The 18,773-nt window shown below is 42.0% G+C and overlaps 1 protein-coding gene across 1 annotated transcript in view; it reads right to left on the bottom strand.

The window, feature by feature from the left end:
- LOC129088688 (adenylate cyclase type 1-like) overlaps nt 1-10,534 on the bottom strand; it is a 35,586-nt gene extending 25,052 nt beyond the window's left edge. The window contains exons 1-3 of the mRNA XM_054595985.1: nt 9,926-10,534; nt 6,644-6,793; nt 6,237-6,355 (exon numbers count right to left, since the gene is read on the bottom strand). Of these exons, the coding sequence (XP_054451960.1) occupies nt 6,237-6,355; nt 6,644-6,793; nt 9,926-10,534 (878 nt within the window). The remainder of the gene's footprint in view (nt 1-6,236; nt 6,356-6,643; nt 6,794-9,925) is intronic.
- Nucleotides 10,535-18,773: the final 8,239 nt, after the last annotated feature.

Genomic DNA, 18,773 nt, shown 5'->3' with positions numbered 1-18,773 from the left:
TAACTCAGACAAGCTGATTGAAAAACCAATCATCATTTCACAGTCCCACCTTTTAGTAATCGTTCAAAAGCCAACAAAAAATCCAGCCGTTTTCTCACAAGAAAACTATTTATTTTGGCAGTTTGCGTGAGGAGAGGAAGGTTGCAAACTACACTATGAAATCCTGTTTTTATATTTGGAGAAGATCATCAGTCATGAATGTGTGTCTTTGCTTTTAGAAATGGCACAGTGGCACTGCATCTCTCTCTCTCTCTCTCTTGTGATAATATTACACAGGCGAGATAGAAGCCGTCCACACATTTTAGGATGATCCCTAGTGAGCTTGCTAACAGAATCCTCCAATGTGACTACATGTCTCAGCTCATGTCTGTCTCATGATATCTGTGTGGCTACTCGACGTGTAGAGGCAGCAGACTGCGCCGTTTCGGCAATTCTCATGATGACTGCTAGCCTTAAATTCAGGTGTTGTTTTGCAAGACTGTATTGTATAAATGGTCTCTCCACATTCTTAAAACATTCTTAGTTACATTTTAGTTTCCGTGCGGTTCCTGTTCTCACTGACACAAACGAACCAGAGGAGTAAACATGAATTTATACAGCCTGACAGGTACCTTGTTGATTGGACAGTTTGGGCGATTATCATCCTGCATCAAACAAAGCACAAGTAAAATCTTTTTTTATAGGTGCTATATAAATAAAGTTATTATTATTATTTTCATTTGTGCATCATCCGGACCCACGTGGGGGGAAATTAAATCCTGGTGACTGACAGAAGTTTATGCACAATTAATGCCTCTGATGTTTGTATTTATGATTTTTGTTTTGACAAATAATTGATGAGAAGCTTTTTTAGTATTATTAGACTTCAAATCGGCCGCATGTTATGATGAATAATGGTAGAGACCAGGCTGTACAAAAGCCCCTTTGCACTCTCCCAGATGACTTGATGAAAAATCAGGGAAAATACCCGAGCTGACACGCTTATATACATGACCTTAAATACAGATCATCCATCCATCCATCTTCCGTTACCGCTTATCCAGTTAAGGGTCGCGGGGGTGCTGGAGCCGATCCCAGCTGTCAATGGGCGAAGGCAGGGTACACCCTGGACAGGTCGCCAGCCTATCACAGGGCAGACATATAGAGACAGACAACCACTCACACTCACATCCACACCTACGGGCAATTTAGAGTCTTCAATGAACCTAAGCTGCATGTCTTTGGACTGTGGGAGGAAGCCGGAGAACCCGGAGAGAACCCACGCTGACACGGGGAGAACATGCAAACTCCACACAGAAGGTTGTCTGGCCCGGGAATTGAACCCGGGCCCCTCTTGCTGTGAGGCGACAGTGCTAACCACTACACCACCGTGCAGCCAAATACAGATCAATAAGGATTTATTTATAGTTTAGCTTTTGAAATCGTGCTAAAAACACATAGCAGCTATCATAAAACACTGTGGCTGGTTTGTTAGCTTTCAAACCTCAAACTGAGAGCCACCTTTTCAGGAGGTCGCTGTTTGTTTGTTTGTTTGGTCCCCACCGGGGTTCGATTGTCAGCTATCACACCAGCCCAAACAAACCGTACTAACCGAGTAAATGGACCTTTTAGATCGTTTTAACCGAACCAGACCGGGTCAAGTGTGAAAGCGCCCTGACGCTCCACCATGCGGCAGTGCATGAAGCATAAACCAGTCATGACCTGCTGCAGGGAGAATCCCATCGATTGCATGATCCCATCTCGTGACCCAATGTGAACTTCACTGCAACCAGTTATTTTTGGCCGTGTTTACGTCATTTAAACCACATGCATACTATTGTCTTCAACTTAATGTGACTCATGCACGGTACATGGGGCCTGTGTTCCATACAAAGTTAAGGTCAGGGAGCTTTAAATCCCACCCGCTGGCTCCTTCACACTTTCCTCTCTGTCTGCAACTGTAAAATAGGCAAAAAAGCCCCCAAAAAATAATCTTAAAAATACATAGAATATGGGTCAAAAGATGGTGATAAATTATAAAAATGCCACAAATATGATGTTAGTTACTGCATGTTCAAATGTTTATGATTAAATACCTTACCAACATGGGGGGAACTTGTCCCACTCAGCACATCACGCAGGTACATAAATCCAGGAATACACATGAGCTTAAGGAACCGTGTCCCTGTGTACAAGGACAGGCGAACTAAATCATAAAGATAAATACTACGGCGGGGTGTGTGCTGAGCATGCAGTTAACAGCACATACATCTGGGGCTTATTTTCAACTCCGCCACATTAGATTTGATGTCTGCATAGCATAATTTAAACTGTATTAAAACAACCACGTAGAAAATATACACAAGTGAATATGAAGTGTTTCCAGAGATATTTGACACGGATCTTGCAGACGCATTAAGAATATATTTCAGTGAGTAATCTCACACCTGGAGGGCACTCGCGAGTTTATGAGTTGGATCACTGAGAAGCACAGGGGTCGCAGACTATGAGCTCCTGTATCTGATTTTGAATGTCCTCCAGCAAAACCTTCAAAACAAACGCTGCAGCACTCTTGGCAACAGCTAAGTGTTAGTACAAAGCTACTGTATTTAACTGTAAATGTACCATATTCCCTGGTCAAAGTCAAAACCTGACTCGGTAAACTCTACCACAGCAGCCAAAGCTCAACAATTCAAATGATTAAGCGGCGTAATACAAACATGATTTTTCCTGTGGTAACTACGGCTTGTCTAATAATATTGTCTAATTCGACCTCCCTCACACCCTCACCCATTATTTCCTCTCCAATGGCACACATTCGCGGAAAGTTATTCCCTCAATTATTTCCTGTTCCCCCCTCCCCCCACCCCCCCTGTGGGAGGCATTACTGTTGCTATTTTGGCAGACGCCGTTTCAATTTAATCACGTAGCGGAAGACACGAGCCAACTCAAGGGTTAACTTTGGATGGGCCCCTCTGGAGCTGCAGTATGTGGGCGGTGTATGTGCTGACGTCGGGCCAATAAAGGGGCCGACACAGACGGGTGTGCAGGATGCTTAAAACAAATATTAGAAGGATAAAGTGTAACTTCTTTGTGTCATGTGAGCGAGCAACATTGCATCTTTTATGTAAAGGGGATGCCTTCATTGGTGGGAAATTGTCTTTAACTAGCATTTTGTGCATATTTGCTAAATATGTGTGGGCGTGGAATGAAATGTTAGAAATAGGCAGGGTGGAAATGTGAATTGTGAATTACAAGAAGAAGAGTGGTGAAGATGCATGTTGTATTGAATTATATAAGTGATAATACGACCTAATGGTCTTTGATTAAAAGAGTGATGTAATAATGAAAGGTGCATGCTCATATTTCATCGCTATTTTCACATGATTAGTCATATAAATAATAAAAATGCAATTTATTTGACGTGACTTGATAAACTAGGAAACAATTCAGAATGAATTACTGTTAATAAATGTCTTCCCGAATGGTAATCACTGTTGTTTTCAGCTCAGGAGCATTTTAATATATTTGTTTATCACATCAGTTACTATACTACAACTGTCAAAATAATGAAAGTGTTTGTCATGGGGCTATAATATTCCACATATCGTGTTAAATAAACTTCAGGTTTGTTACTTTGGAGTCCTATTTATTTATTTATTTTCGTGAGTGATTACTACAATATCCCTGTGGCTGGATTTTTAATCAGATCAAATACTGCAGTCTCAGTACATAATGAAGAAAAACCCAGAGTACATTGTGCACCACACTGTTTACTTTCTAATTACAGTCCACCCAAATCACATAAATCATGTCCGCATCCAGTCTAGATCGCTCTCAAAGGGTGGCGCTATCTGAAGGAGTATCAGGGCACAGAAGCAATCAGCAGAGCTCCACCGAGATGTGTCCATATTTAACCACCGCGCGCACATACGGCCTTATGCAACAAGAATTTAGTCTCCATTGCATTTAATCCCCTGTAGCAACTTAATCCTGGGGCTAAGCAAACTCTCCTCCTCAAGCCTCCCTGCTGCTCTGAGAACACAGAGGATGGGAGGAAGAGGAGACGAGAAAAAGGAAACAAGGGAATATTGGAGCGGAATGAGGGAGATTTCAGAAAGTGGATAAAAGGGAGAATGTCATGTTTTCAAACATTTTACCGACAAAGGTTTAAAATGTCAACCACAGCCAACTGAAGGAGTCAGGAGGTAAATGCAAGTCTTTACTGCAGACTGTAGATTTACACTTCTGAGGTAGTTGTACTTTACCTGAGTTTTTACATTTATCGCAACTTCTTCTATACTCCATCTATCTGATTGCTGTAGTTCCTTTTCAGATTAAGACTTACTATGTAAAACACGTAAAATAATTTTAGGAAATATGATCTGTTACTTTAGGTTAAACTACACATTTGTGTTTATAAAGTAGAATAAGTAGTTTCTTCTCGAATGGCTAAGGCATTCAAATGCTACTTTATTGCTAATGCATCCATAGTAGTAATAATGTAATAATAATAACAATAATAACAAATAAAACAATCAGCTATACAGTAATATGAAATATAAGACCGACAGGTGCAAATCTGCTACATAATGAGAAGTTTTAGCTATGATACAATTAGCTGATGATGCTGTTCTTTATAGCACTACGTCTCTTATGTAAAGGAGGGTCTGGGCCTTAATTCAATATGATAATTTATCGGGATTTAATTGAATCATATCGTGATGTAATTCCAAATCGAGACATTGTAATACATAATTACATCGTCAAAATTGATGATAAGCACACATTAACTCAAATTTCTCTGAAAATCTGAATTGATAATGATAATGTAAACATAGTCCGTGTATAGCTGGAAATATTTTTTTCTTTATAATTTCCCTCGAAACATTAGCATTCATTTTGCACTAAAGGTGAGAAAGTACTTTTCATTTCTCAGGTATTTAATTCACACAGGAGTAAAGAATAGTAGTCTTTACTAAGTGGTTATTTCATATAGACCAGTGTTTCACAAATGAAAAAAAGATAATCATAAACCATGGCTAGCCAGCTCCCAACGGGTCTGTAAATGACTGTTCCTGATTTATACTGCCATTTCCACATCACCGTATATAAACTCTGATGGGTAAAACAGCCATTTCAAAGAGATATGTGTTCCATAAATCACAACGTTGTTTAAAGCATGTCTCATTGGAAACATATACAGATCATCCTCTCATCAGTAAAACAATCAGAATATATGCGTGCCTTTCATATTATTTTTTTTCATATATCAGAACAGTACGGACATTCAGGCTCCTTTATGTGGCTGAAGGGTTTACTGCTGAAACAAATGTTACAGAATTTTGACCATATTGCCTGGCTCTATGTAAAGGATCTGAGTACTGCCACCCTTCCCTGCAGATTATATATTAGACAGCAATAAACAATACAAACATAATGTGCCACGAATGTTGAAGGGCCAGTCCACTCACAAATTTTGGACAAAACAGCTGATTTGTTTGCTGGGCGGGGTTAAAAATGGCTGGGAGGGAGGAAAGATGATGTCTTCTGAAAAAGGAGTTATTGTAACTTCTCAAAAAGAGACACTGGATGAGTGCCAGAGGAATCTCCTCCTCACTAAGCATTGCTTAATCTGTCTTTCTCTATTCCCCAGTAGGCACCATAACTCCAGAAGCCTTGATTCCCAGAGGGGCTGCCAAGATATGATGGCCCACAAGTTGGCATATGCACCACTGGCATATTAGCCGCAGCGCTGCAGAAATATGACCATATTTGGGTTAGTTCCTTGTTGCCCATGAATTCTTTCTCTATCAAAATTTGCCACCCATAATAAACAAATGGAAAGCGGCTTTGGATTCCGTGTTATCAGGGCTCATAATATACAAATAGGTCAGGGGCTCACCCTTGATATTCACTGTGAAGAATTAAATATTTCAGCTCTGCAGCCTGGGGCGGTGGTAATGTTTCAGGACACTGTTGGGTCGGATCACACTACATCGCGTAGCCTTCAGTGTTCTTTCCAAAGGACATGTTTGGTTATATGACAAGTTATTCAGTTTCTTTTTTTAGCATGCACCATAATGCATTGCGACCAGGATTATTCCACTATTTCAGCTGGAAAGTCTCCCATAAGGAGAATATAGTATCTCCTTATATCACGGTTAAAAGTACTGTTTAATTAAGTGAATTCAAAAGGGATTTAATTACCACCGGGATTGGTCTGGGATTGTGTTTTGGCGATGTGAGGATCCTACCTGACGTTGTCGTGGCGCTGGATATAGATTTTGTGAAAGATCCTTTCTGGGGGCTTCAGGAAATCCTCTTTCATCTCCATAGCTACGTTCCTGGGCAACAGACTCATTAGCAGGCGCTCCTGCATGCGAGTGTGTTTGTGACCAAGAGGGAGGGAGAGAGTAGATAAAGTAAGTTCAAATATACATTTATAAAGTCAAATACGGCAAAGTTATCACAGGACAAAGTGTTAGAAGCGATAAGAAATGTGCCAGACAAAAAGGTATGAAATCTAACCGGAATGAATAATGTGTCGAAATGACTCATGGCACAAGAGGGGGTGGGGGGGGGGGGGGCCGCGGTAAGAAAAAGAAACCCAGACGCACATCTAATTTTACCCATAGTTTGAGCAGTGCACAGGTGCCTGTACCTGTTTCTCGTTCTCGTCCTCCATGCGCAGCCTCTCTTCGATGCAGTTGCGGGCCTGCAGGAAGGCCTTCCTCTGAGCTCGCTCTGTCAGGATACGCACAAACAGCCCTGACAGGTTGACGCTGGTGAACAGCACCGTGTTGGCAACCAACTGCAAACGGAAGAAGAAAAACAAAAGGGAACATGAAGCACACCGTTTTTAATTCTATAGGACAGTTGTTAAAGACACGTGCAGTATCAGGAAGACATTAAGAGATGCTGTGAATATATTTGTTTTGTGCGTGTCGCTTTATATACTCGTGCTTAAGAAGGATTTGATTGGTATTCTGTGCACAGTACATTCTTATTTGTATGCATTTAGTGAAATAGTTGCACTTATGCATGTACACTTGCATATGTGAAAGTGTGTCCCTAATTTTGACGTCCTATAATTGGGGATTAGCTCAAATGGGCCTTTGAGAGGTTTAGGTATTAAAGGTATTTTTATGCTTTTTTTGTGGCTTCATTAACTTGTCTATCTTTTAAGAATGTTTTTATTTAGATATTTATTGTTATTTGTTAATATAATTATTATTAATTCCACATATAGTTATTTAAATGTTTTGTTTTGTTTTGGGATTAACTACATGTTAGTATCTTTCTTTTCCTACTTAAGGTGTGTATAGGTGGTGATCTGGGTGACAATCTGCTGCATACAATTGCCCTTACAAGGATAAATAAAGTTGTGTTGAATAGAATAAAGTCACTATGATCCATCCCATTTGTAACTATATTGCATTTGGAGTGCACACGCTGTATGTGGCATCCTCCTAAAGGGTGAGAGGTTGGCGGGGGCCGAACATTTATCTTTTGTGGAGTCAGTGACATTAAAGTGTCTGAGCACCCGTGCTCTGGTTCATCCATCACAGCAGATGCACAGCAGCATGACTGCTTCAACCTTGTCCAGGACACAAAGAAAAGTGAGTTGTTGGTTTTTTTTTCTACTTGACTGGAGTTAGCTGGCTATGACTTTGTATACAAACCAAACAAGATCTACCTCCAGTGTGCACCAGCAGGCTGTTACCCTGGGCAATAGTTGTGTATTCATAAGATTAAAGGAGCTCATTCTCTTCATATCTTAGGCCGTTCACTGTGAGTCTTTTTCCCAGCATAGTTTTACCTCAAGAAAATCTATAACAAATTACTTTCCACTTCACTTATTAAAAAAAAAAAAAAAAAAAAAAAAAAAAGTGTTAAAGCTTCACATGAGATATTCTCTAATTGAACAAACTTCCATTGCCACAGACAGGCTTGTTTCCCAGTCCTATGAATAATGGATCACGTTTTGGCAGTAGTAGTCTGTCTTTGTGCTTGGCAGCAGCGCTGGCAAACATCGACATGTTCAAACGATGCTCAAGTTACTTCACAGCCTCCAGTAAGTAAATGTGGACGTCTGAAACGAGTGGTGTAAAACCCCCAACACTGCTTATCTGGGTGAATTTGCCTTCAGATGGCAATAACTGACCATAATGTGCCGTGCTCACTCTTACATCAATTTTACCCATTCACAGTTTTATACGGTGAGGAAATAGCTACATTGGCATTCATTATGTAAAATAACAATTAAAATGTATGTATATTTCAAGCATTGGATTGTGCAATAGTGCATTTATTTAATACGCATGCTATCGCTGCTGTGCTTAATGTTAATGGGCAGCGTAATAAAAACAAACTCTCTGGGACTGGTTACATTGTTTCTAGAAGACACTCGAGTTATATGGTGTGATTGTTCTCTGGATTTAATATAATGGTTGTTCAGTGTCCAGTCCATGCTTTATATGGAAATGCAAGGTTGTAAACTAATACCCCCATGACATTTTATTACTCCCAACTCTTTGATGCACCAATAAAATGTGGCACTAAAAAGAATAAGAGTAACAGCTCAAGAGTAGGGGACTAGCAATAGCCCCTTTTTTCTCCAAGTAATTTCCCACGCTTGCTCCAGTAATAAGATATTCCAAGTAGACTTAGCGGTACTGTAGGCTGAGTGCCTGGGAACTATAGGTGGGTGGCCGGTGCAAGCCTGGGCCACGCGAGGTCAAGTCGCACAGCTCATCTCTAGGCTTAATGGATTAGCTATCTCTGGTCGTACAGCTAGCACTGTCCTTCACATGGCAATGCAGGTATCTCACACCGCCTACATACAGGTGGAAACAATCTCCTCGGCAAACACGCCGTCATCGTGAGAGGGCGTGATTAACCGATCACACATCTCGATTTCGCTTCCCACCAAATGCACAATCTCCGTTGTCATGTTCCGCGCGCAGGAGGCAGACGTGTTCCACCACCACCACCACCAACACCACCACCCCTGGAGGGTTTGACTGATGTAACGTATATCTTGTCTCCTCGCACCTGATGACAGTCAGTCAGGAATGTGAGTATTGTAATGGGGAATAAAAAAGGCTGCAAAGATATAAACGCACAGAGAGTGTGGTGCACCAATTTCTATTTCGGCCTCGGAATTGACATGAATGACTGTGCCCTCTTTTTTCATAACTGAAGCATATAGTTGTGTGTGTGTGTGTGTGTGTGTGTGTGTGTGTGTGTGTGTGTGTGTGCGTGTGCGTGTGCGTGTGCGCGTGTGCGTGTGTGCCCTTCTGTTTGCCCTACTTCTGGTGCTAGCAGGATGTCACTCTGGTTTCTTCATTCCCAGACGGCTCCTGTGGGCCTGAATCACATCCCCAGGGAAACAGTCATGCAGACTGCTTGGCTCATACATTTTTCCTCCCCTCTTTGTTTGTTTTTCTTTTTTTTCGGGGCCTACAGGTAAATGCATCACCACAGCTCCGGTCTCCTACAGTACATCACTATTTATCAACCCCTGTTAATGATCTGTAGTCTTACTTTCAAGTGTGACAGTGGAAAAAGTGACCAAGCAGACATTCAGTCTCGTTTTGAGTTTGTCCACTAGATCAATTCTTCTTCATGGCTAAGTTGACATGAGTTTTTTTGGGGGGGGGAACTTAGAACTACACTACATTACAAATTAGTTTTGCTCTTAATGTTTCAGAACTACACTTTAGTCAATTGTGATCAAAGCCTGAGCAAATCCCATTAAGTGTAACCACAGGGAGCTGTCCATGGTGCTGAACCTAGTTTTGTTTCACTGCACGAGTCTACATTTACACTTAGTGTTTGTGTATAGATGAAGCAATAATTCTGATTACAATGTGCAATGGTCAATGGCAAAACACTCAAACACACAATGCGCCGCAACTAACAACGTGCCGCGAATACGCACCGTTCTCCACAGCTTCTGCGTTTTCGCCGTGACCGAAGTGGCGGTCACAATCAAGTGCGAGATGGACACCATTATTCCAAACAGGACCGCCAAGAGCGTCCGCACGGGCAGGAGCGCGTAGGCGACGAAGGTGGCCAGGATGAGCTGCCACACGCCCTGCTCCGGGGACGTCGGGGGCTCCATGCCCATCGCGCCCAGCGGGAAGGGACAGCACAGGAAGGAGAAGGTGAAGCCGAAGAGCAGCGCCAGGTTGACGATCTGCTGGAGCTGAGTCACCTGCAGGTACTTGACGTTCGTCACGATGAAGAGGGAGACGAAGATGACACAGTGGACCGGGTGGGACCCCTTGGAGATGGTGAGGCTGGGGCCGGACAGCAGCTCCACCACGGCCAGCGTCGAGGACATGAAGATGAGCACGGCCAGGGCTTTGAGGGTGGACGTCTGCTCCAGCTTCAGGTTGTAGTTCTGGAAGAGGGACTCGAGCTCCTTGCAGTCGAACTCGTCCTCGCACGCGATGGTGGTCAAGGGGACGCCCGTCGGACAGTGACTTCTCTTCCGCCTGGTTTTGACTTTCTGAAACGGTATTTCCTCCATGTCAGTGCCATTCATAAACTGAATACCTGCTCACGGCTCGGGTCGAACGGAAGAGCGGATCCCCACGCCGACGCAGACCGGAGGGGGGAGAAAGGAAAAAACAAAAAAACAAAAAAAAGACGCGCACAGGACAGCAGGCTGGAGGCAGAGCGTCCCAGATATAGCCGGAGAACTGGCCGGTGTCCGCGGACGCACTCCACACTCTATCCACAGGTTGAATAGTGTTGTTCGGTGGAGAGATCAGATACCAGTGAAAGCTTCATGCCCAGGCTGTATATTTTTCCACGCGATCTGCAAAAAAATAAATAAAAATATATATATTTTTAGCAGTCCTTTGAGCGCCACATGAAGAGCAAGCGCACACGACGTCTAGTTCAGATGGTAAAAGCTTTTCTTTTTTTTTTTTTTTTTTCTTTTTTTGCAAGGCTCAGATAGGATCACGCCTGCGCATTATGAGGTGAAGATAAGACAGGTCTCAGCTTCTCAACACACAGTCAAGACGATGTGACTGGTGCGGCTGCAGAGCTCACTGATGTGACAGAGCAGTGCATGCATCATCCATAATGTCCTTTTTCTCTTCCACCTACACATGATGACATGTTTCCATCATTAAAGCCTGCGCATTTTTTATTTATTTTTAACATATATTGATCCATTTATGTTCTTTCTTTTCCTGTCTCCTCCACTCACACACATGCACACACACACACACACACACACACACACACACACACACACACACACACACACACACACACACACACAAGGAGGAGAGACAAATGCAGGATTAATACTGTAGTAGCCAATGCTCTCAGACTGTGATTCATGAAATTCCCACCGCTCACTATAGGCTGGCAGCTACTGTGTGTTCGGCTGGCATATACAGGGGATAACATGCTTGCATGCCATTCATCATATGACTTCTGTGTTGCCAGCGAGGCAGCCACCCCTCAGCATCAGAGCACCCCTCTTGGCATGCAGGGGGTGGGCTCGGGGGGCTGCTCATTCATTACCAGGAGAAGATTAGTCATCCGTCACAGGCTGCCGTCGCCATGACCCGTCAGTGCCAGGCAGGGTGTGAGAAAGTGACAGATGGACGGCCCATGCCAAAGTCCAGCTCTGCGCCGTGCTAGCAGGACACTCGCATGCCTTCTGTTCCCCTCTCTCTCTCTCTCTCTCTCTCTCTCTTCTCTCTCTCTCTCTGTCTCTCTCTCTCTCTGTCTCTCTCAGCTGTTAGTATCCTCACTTTCACTGATCTCACTAGAGACAGAGGAGTAAAGTATTTGGCAGCCGACCAAATTTAGAGATGACAGTGCTCTTCATAAAACCAGTCTTTATGAGAAAAGGAAGACACATTTGAACACATCTGAGTACAAGAAGCTTGAGCGAGTTGATGCCGTATCAGACCTGAAACGATAATTGATTAGACCGTTGACAGAAATGTATATTCTCAAATGTGAGGATTGTCTGCTTTTCTCTGTTTGATATGATTACTTTTGGACATTTAAGATGTCATTTGGGACAAGCATTTTCCCAACATTTTATAAAATAAACAACAACTCAAAATACAGTCTTTCATTCTGAAATGAATAGATTTTTGGTACCAGATCAAGTTGGAATGAAACTTTCAAACGCTAAATGATTTGTCGGGACATTGTTGTGTCCACAACATGGGCCCTTACTGTCCCCTCTCACTCTGTCCCCGCTCATCTGAGAGATATGTGGGACACAGGATGTAGGACACACTGCTTTCCGGCTGATATTCTGTTTCATCTACAGGGTTTTTACCCTTGTCACTGTCTTCTGGACTTTAATAGCCGACACACAGACACTGATACAGTTTGTCAGTGACAGGGATTATTTAAACAAGCATGAGGTGATATGCAAATGAAACAGAACAAGGTCATTATTTACAGTGTGTCAAACAGAGTGTAATTAATCAGGCAATGATTTTCCGCCATCGCCCTGATCAATATTTCAATATTCCTCCTGTAGCAGCTCCTAAATTAATCTCAATAATCAGTGCTGCAGTTTTTCTATTTTGTACGACATCTTACATTCCTTTGATGCAAATGTCAAACTTTGCATTCAAACAAGATGAAAATCTGACATTCAGATTGCCATTTATGTATCTGCACATGCAGGTTTTTGGCTGCAGTTGATTGGCAGATGCTTTCTTTGCGTTCGTGTGAAGGCGTGCTGTATTTCCAGGAGGACCTCTTGGCCTGTTTGTGGCCAGAAACGTTGGGGGGGGGATGAGAGCAGAGGCGTCGTACGGGTTAAAAGTGTCAATTTGCTCCGCTTTGATGGCTTCAGGTGTAAGCGCACGGTCACACTCTGCCGGCCCTCATCTTCTGAGAACAAAGAGAGGTCTTGTGGGAGTTCACACCACAGCGCTGCACTCCAAGGGCGTCGGACAAGGAGGACAGCAACCTGCTCCTCGCTGCGTTCCTCTCTGCTGAAACAACGTCTCCGCTTCCTCTGCGTCTGTCTTTCTATTTCTGTCTCTTGATCTTTCATTACACATGAAAAACAATTCTCAGACTGAAAGACATGAAACAGCTGAGCATCTGAAATGGTGTTAAACAGATGATTATGGATCTGACATATTTACATCGCAAAATCGTTATTTGAATAACAGCTTGATGACTCAACAGCTTGAGCTCTCCGGAGCAATTAAATTCTTCCCCGCCACATGTCAGTTGCGTTGCTTCTTTCCAAAAGCGGATCTTTAGCACATAAAGGATCTTGCTTGCTACCAGATTTGTCTCGTGTTGGGCCTTTGGTCGAGTCTCAAATGTGGCTTGTCTTGTCGATTGAGCGGTGAGAGATGTCTCTTTCCCCCTCAGACGGAGATTCACACAGCTTTAAATTCTCAAAACAGCGGGAGGTTTCTGTATCTGGAAGCGGAATGCTAATACATACACCCACACCATTGGTCTGGTCCAGGAAGGGGGACAATTGGATAAAAAAAAAAAGCAGAGCGTCTTAAAAAATATTCTTCAGAGCTGCTGCTTCCATCTAAATACTGCTTTACACTCGCTGCCATCAAGTGATCATTTGTAATGATGGCCCAGAAGAAGGCAAGTCCCACCAGTGTCCAGATCTGGTCGAGGCTTTTCTGTTCTTATAATCACAGACACATTAGATCAACACCAGCAAATGAAACAGCCAAGCCAGACCCAAGAGGGACGGGGCACTGCATGTTGTGAATTAGCTAATGTCAGCCTTAATTAAAACGTGCTAAGAAACAGAACACCTTCTTCTTTTTTTTTCACGTTTGCCAGTCAGGTGTGCTGCTCCTGGTTTCCTCAGAGAAATGACTTTATCTTGGAAGGATAAGATGGAGAACTCTATGAGAATGTGATGTATCTATTTCTTTCCCTTTACTTATGAACAGAACAGAAAGAATAAATCAAATACGGCCACAAGTCAGTTATTTTCACATAAACTTAAAAGAAATGAGTCCCATTCCAGCCTTGAGCAAGAGCCTGCAGAACTCCATTTGTCAGGGCTGAAAACATAATGCACACATAATTACCAAATCAAAACTGGACTAGCGGGGCAAAAAAAATCCACGATCTTATCCTTCATTCAGCACAGTGAATTATTTGTTTCCCCCTTCTACAAAGCCCGTCTACACACCCAGCAGGTAAGTGCAGAAGCTATGTAACACCAGAATCCTTGATTCAAACATAATGTGTCTGTTGATGCAGGTTTCAGTTCAGTGTCAACAAGGTCATTGGACACATTTGGACCGTATTTTTAAAAAACGTCCCACAAGAAAAGCTTGATCTAACAGGGTTCAGCTGTTACAGTATTGCTTAAAACAGTTGTTTATTACATTAAAGGTTGTCTTTATGATATTTGGAGCATCAATATAGCAGCAAAAAGCTATTTGGTATGTAAAGAAATAGTGGAGTAATGTCAACTTTAATAAAATAATGAATGAGAGAATGAAAGTCCCTCTGTGTCTGTTATTATTCAACCTTTTCCTTGATTTGTTTACATAGCCAGGACGGCCTTGCGTACCTTTTAGCGTAAGTTAGTGCATGTGAGCGCGTCCTACTGGTTAGCTCGTGGATTCTGCTCTGCATTGTGATCATATGTCGGTTACTACTGATAACGTTGTCCTGAAATTGTAGGGCCCACCCTCCGCTTCACCCTCAGGACTGTTTCCAACGTTTGCGCTGTTAGCACTGTTTGTCTGTTAGCACCGTTAGCTTCTAGACGCTGGCTCAGCCGTCACCATGTTGAGATATTCTCAGAATTCCGAATTCAGCACCTTTAGCTGACCGTATTACTATTTTGCTTTGTATAGAAACAAACAACAGCATTCATTATAACTAGAGATATGCAGTGTGTGAGTTGTCACTCGTCTCCACCCAGTGGACTAAGACATTATTTCCGGGGTCAAGGGATGATTAAAGGCTAAAGATTAAAGGTTAAAGGATTAAATGAGCAAAAAAACAGTTTATTTAAGATGTCTTTTCTTTCCTAAATATTTAGCTATGTTGACTTTTAATATTATGTGTGAGAGGTTAAACCGAAAAGATCTGGAGGCAAATTCGGTGTGAAATACAATTGAATATTATTTTTGAGGGGGGGGGACTATGCAAAATGTAAACATAAATAAAACCTGGTTTGCTTGGTAAGGATTGTTAGAAATGACAAAGTGTTCCCATCAAATGTAATCCTGATGCAGCACCTTCCCTGCAGCACAGTAAACATAACATCCCGTTTTCTCACATGACAGCTTGCTGATTGCAACCTTTTGCTTATCAACCTACACATCTGAGGGACTCGTTCAGCTGCTCCTCCGTTACAGACAACACCGTCCCTCTAATCTTCCACTCACATCAGCAATGCTAATAAGCCCAACAGCTGGAGTATACGGTTTACGGACATATTTATTTTAACTGCACACTGTGATGGAAATGGGATTGTGCAAAGAAGGTGACTCAGGAGTTTCTTTTTGTCAGTGTATTTACTCATCTTTATATCTTTGTGGATTACTGTTTGTATGCTTTCTTTCCAAAAACTCAGTCCCTGTGATACAGACACATCGGGGCTATGCTATTTCAGAAGTATTGAACCGTAGATTTGAATTCAAAGGAGAAGGCTCCCGCAACACTAAACACTAAAATGAAGAAGCAAGGTCAGAGGCTTGTTTACAAAAACAAGAAGTAACATGTGCCTGTGTGCAAGCTGAGTCTGGATCAATAGCCATCAGGTGCATGAGATTCAAGTGCAACACCCTCCCTATTGTGAAATCCTCTTAAAGCTTCTGATAGTTCAAGTAAGCTGGGAGAGGCAATGTGTGAGTGTGTTTGTGTGTCTGCGTCCAGTACATGTGCCTCGTCCCCCTCCCTTCCCCAAAGTATCACGTGCCCCACTGAAATCCAGTGCACCAAGTGATCAGTGTGCAGTGAGACTGACAGAGAGAGAGAGAAAACAGACAGACAAAGAGAGGTCTCCATTCAAATCTACCTGTTTATTTACAGACCTGATAATACAAAACACTGCATCTACTGATGAAATCATACATTGAGATATCGTGATGCAAAATTACGTTAATAATAGCTAACACATACTAACTCAAATTTGCAAAAAAATCTTGATTAGATTGATAACATCGTCTTAATCTGATTACTCTGTATTTGTGTGTACACATTTAACATAGTAAGTGTATAGCTGGAAACATTTTTGTTCCCTATAATTTCCCTTGAAACTGTAGTGTTTGCACTCAAGTTCTTGATTAACTGAGGAAACACTTTTCATTTGTCAAGTATTTAAATCACGAGGAGTAAAGAAAATGTAAAAATGTATTTATTTATTGAATTAGCAGAAAACATGCTATACTGTGACATTTGTCGTTTTTGAGAAATGAAATGAACTATAATAGGATAGAAGATTTTGGCCATATCGCTCAGATCTATGCCGATTGTTCTGATAACATTGTACTCACCAAATTAATTGCTGGTCTGGAAACATGGCAACATCGCTGCTAAAGTCCAAAAGCGGGCAGTGGGACAATCAGACAGCCAACAATTTAGCCATAAGTGAGCACTCCCTACATGTTGGTAAAGACAAGTACCTAGTGTACGTTTTGGTTATCATTTTTTACCATTCATCTTTGTTTTGTCTTCCAAAAAAGTTTGGCTAACTTTAGGCTGACTGTTTAGAACCTCTACCATCTGATTGCTGGCGTTCCAGACTTTATTGCCCAGAACTCAGCAATTTACTTTGTGAGTGGAAATAGCTTTGGGAATAGTGTATGTCATAGCAAAGCCTATCTCAAGTGAAGTGAAATGAGAAAGAGAGAGATGGTGGCAGAAATGAGAGATAGAAAAAGCTGGGATGGCTGGAGATGCCCGTCCTGCTGGCTAATAGACACCAACACCACCACTATCGAGCGGGTCACATGAGGTCGGTTAAAAAGTACTGATCCGGGGAACAAGCAAAAACAGAGCAGGGCTGATTGGAGATGTAACGGATGAGACTCATCAACACTTGGAGAAGGCCTGATGTTGAATAGGAGCTGGATATTGAATTTCAAAGACACAAACAAGATGGAGCAGGCAGGGAGGGGAGAGCTTCCTCTCATGTGTGCCGCTGTTCTCATAGGAGCCAAATACTTCTCCGGTGATCAATAACCAGGAGAGAGTGGCCGCTGGCCTTGATCCTAATTAGTGCAGGGTTAGAGCAGATTAGCTTGCACCTGAGCCCCTATCTGAGCCTTTCTCAAACAACAGCTCACTCCCAAGCAGGTTACCTAGAAGCAACAGCATCAGCATAATTCAGATTGGTTGGGGAAAGACTCCTCGATCAGTTTATGATACTTTTTGTTACACAACTTGTTTACTGGTCATCTCATTGTTGGGAATATCAAGTTTTTATTGTCCAGACAGTCAAAATGAAAGCAACGCAAAATACATTTTGGGTTTGGGACAGGTCAGTCTTAAGGACAGGGTGACCAGTGCCAATGGTTCTCATGGCAACGGAGCGATTAGCCGCAAACCTCTTGTGTCACAGCCAAGTCTACTAAAGACAAAGAGTTCAAGGAAAGGTTAGCGAGAGGAGACCAGGAGGAGAGTAGTATGTATTGCTAGCACTGTGTGTGTGTGTGTGTGTGTGTGTGTGTGTGTGTGTGTGTGTGTGTGTGTGTGTGTGTGTGTGTGTGTGTGTGTGTGTGTGTGTGTGTGTGTGTGTGTGTGTGTGTGTGTGTGTGTGTGTGTGTGTGTTTGCAAGCACGTGAGGCAAGCTCCTGGCCCGTCTCCAGTGTTGTGAATTGACAGTTGCTATAAATAGAAATACCTAAGCCTCTGTAGCTCTGTTTTTGCTCTAAACCATGCAAATATTGTGAGCTTATTTTTAAAATGCAATCAAGTTTGGAAGCTCATTACTTGGCTAAATCTCATATTTAACATATATTAATTATTTGCTTATATTCTGTTGTAGACAACTGTCAAAAATATTCACAAAACAAAGAAGAAGAAGAAGAAAACCAAAGCAGAGACACAAATTCAATCAAATCTGGACATGGAAAATTAGAAAAACAGACCAAATGAAAGAGATACTCAATATAGTGTTCAAATTGAACATTTTTACTAATATTCTAAGTACATTCACTCATCAGCCTTAAGTGCCAGTGTTTGCTTTTCTTTCAATAAAGAATTATTCTTCAAATCAGATATAACCAATACTATTGGATCATCTATGCTACTTCTTCAGAAACCACCACTGTTGTTTTTGACAAACAGTCGCCTTGCTGCGTCGTCCTACGTACATAGTGCAAAGTTAATTAGTCTTACCCAAGTGTAGAGTAAGCCTTTCGTCAACATGCCAAGTACTCCATGACACGACACAACGACATTTTGATGTGTGTTTTCCATGCCGAAAACACGTTTTGAATAAACAAAAAAACAGAAGATTAGGGGTCCTAAGATTAATACCTGCGGAGTGCCACATGTGCCATTAATACTGTATTTACATAATTAATATGATTTAAACCAGGCTAAAAAAATATTGTACAACACTAAATCATTCACCGTATGTAATGATGGACAAATTGTTTATATGTGTAATATGGGGTGTGATTCAGCTAATTTTGAGAAATCTGGCTGTTTTTTTTTAGTCTCTCTCAAGGCATTCATTTCACACGTTTTCAAATAGTTGATATGTAGGATTTGAGCAAACCTCCTCAGTTTGATACTGTAGTCCTGAAATGTCAGAATAAGCCCTGCCATGGCTA

The sequence above is a fragment of the Anoplopoma fimbria genome, chromosome 3 (assembly GCF_027596085.1).
Source record: "Anoplopoma fimbria isolate UVic2021 breed Golden Eagle Sablefish chromosome 3, Afim_UVic_2022, whole genome shotgun sequence".
NCBI lineage: Eukaryota > Metazoa > Chordata > Actinopteri > Perciformes > Anoplopomatidae > Anoplopoma > Anoplopoma fimbria.
This window is presented reverse-complemented; position numbering and strand designations above follow the sequence as displayed.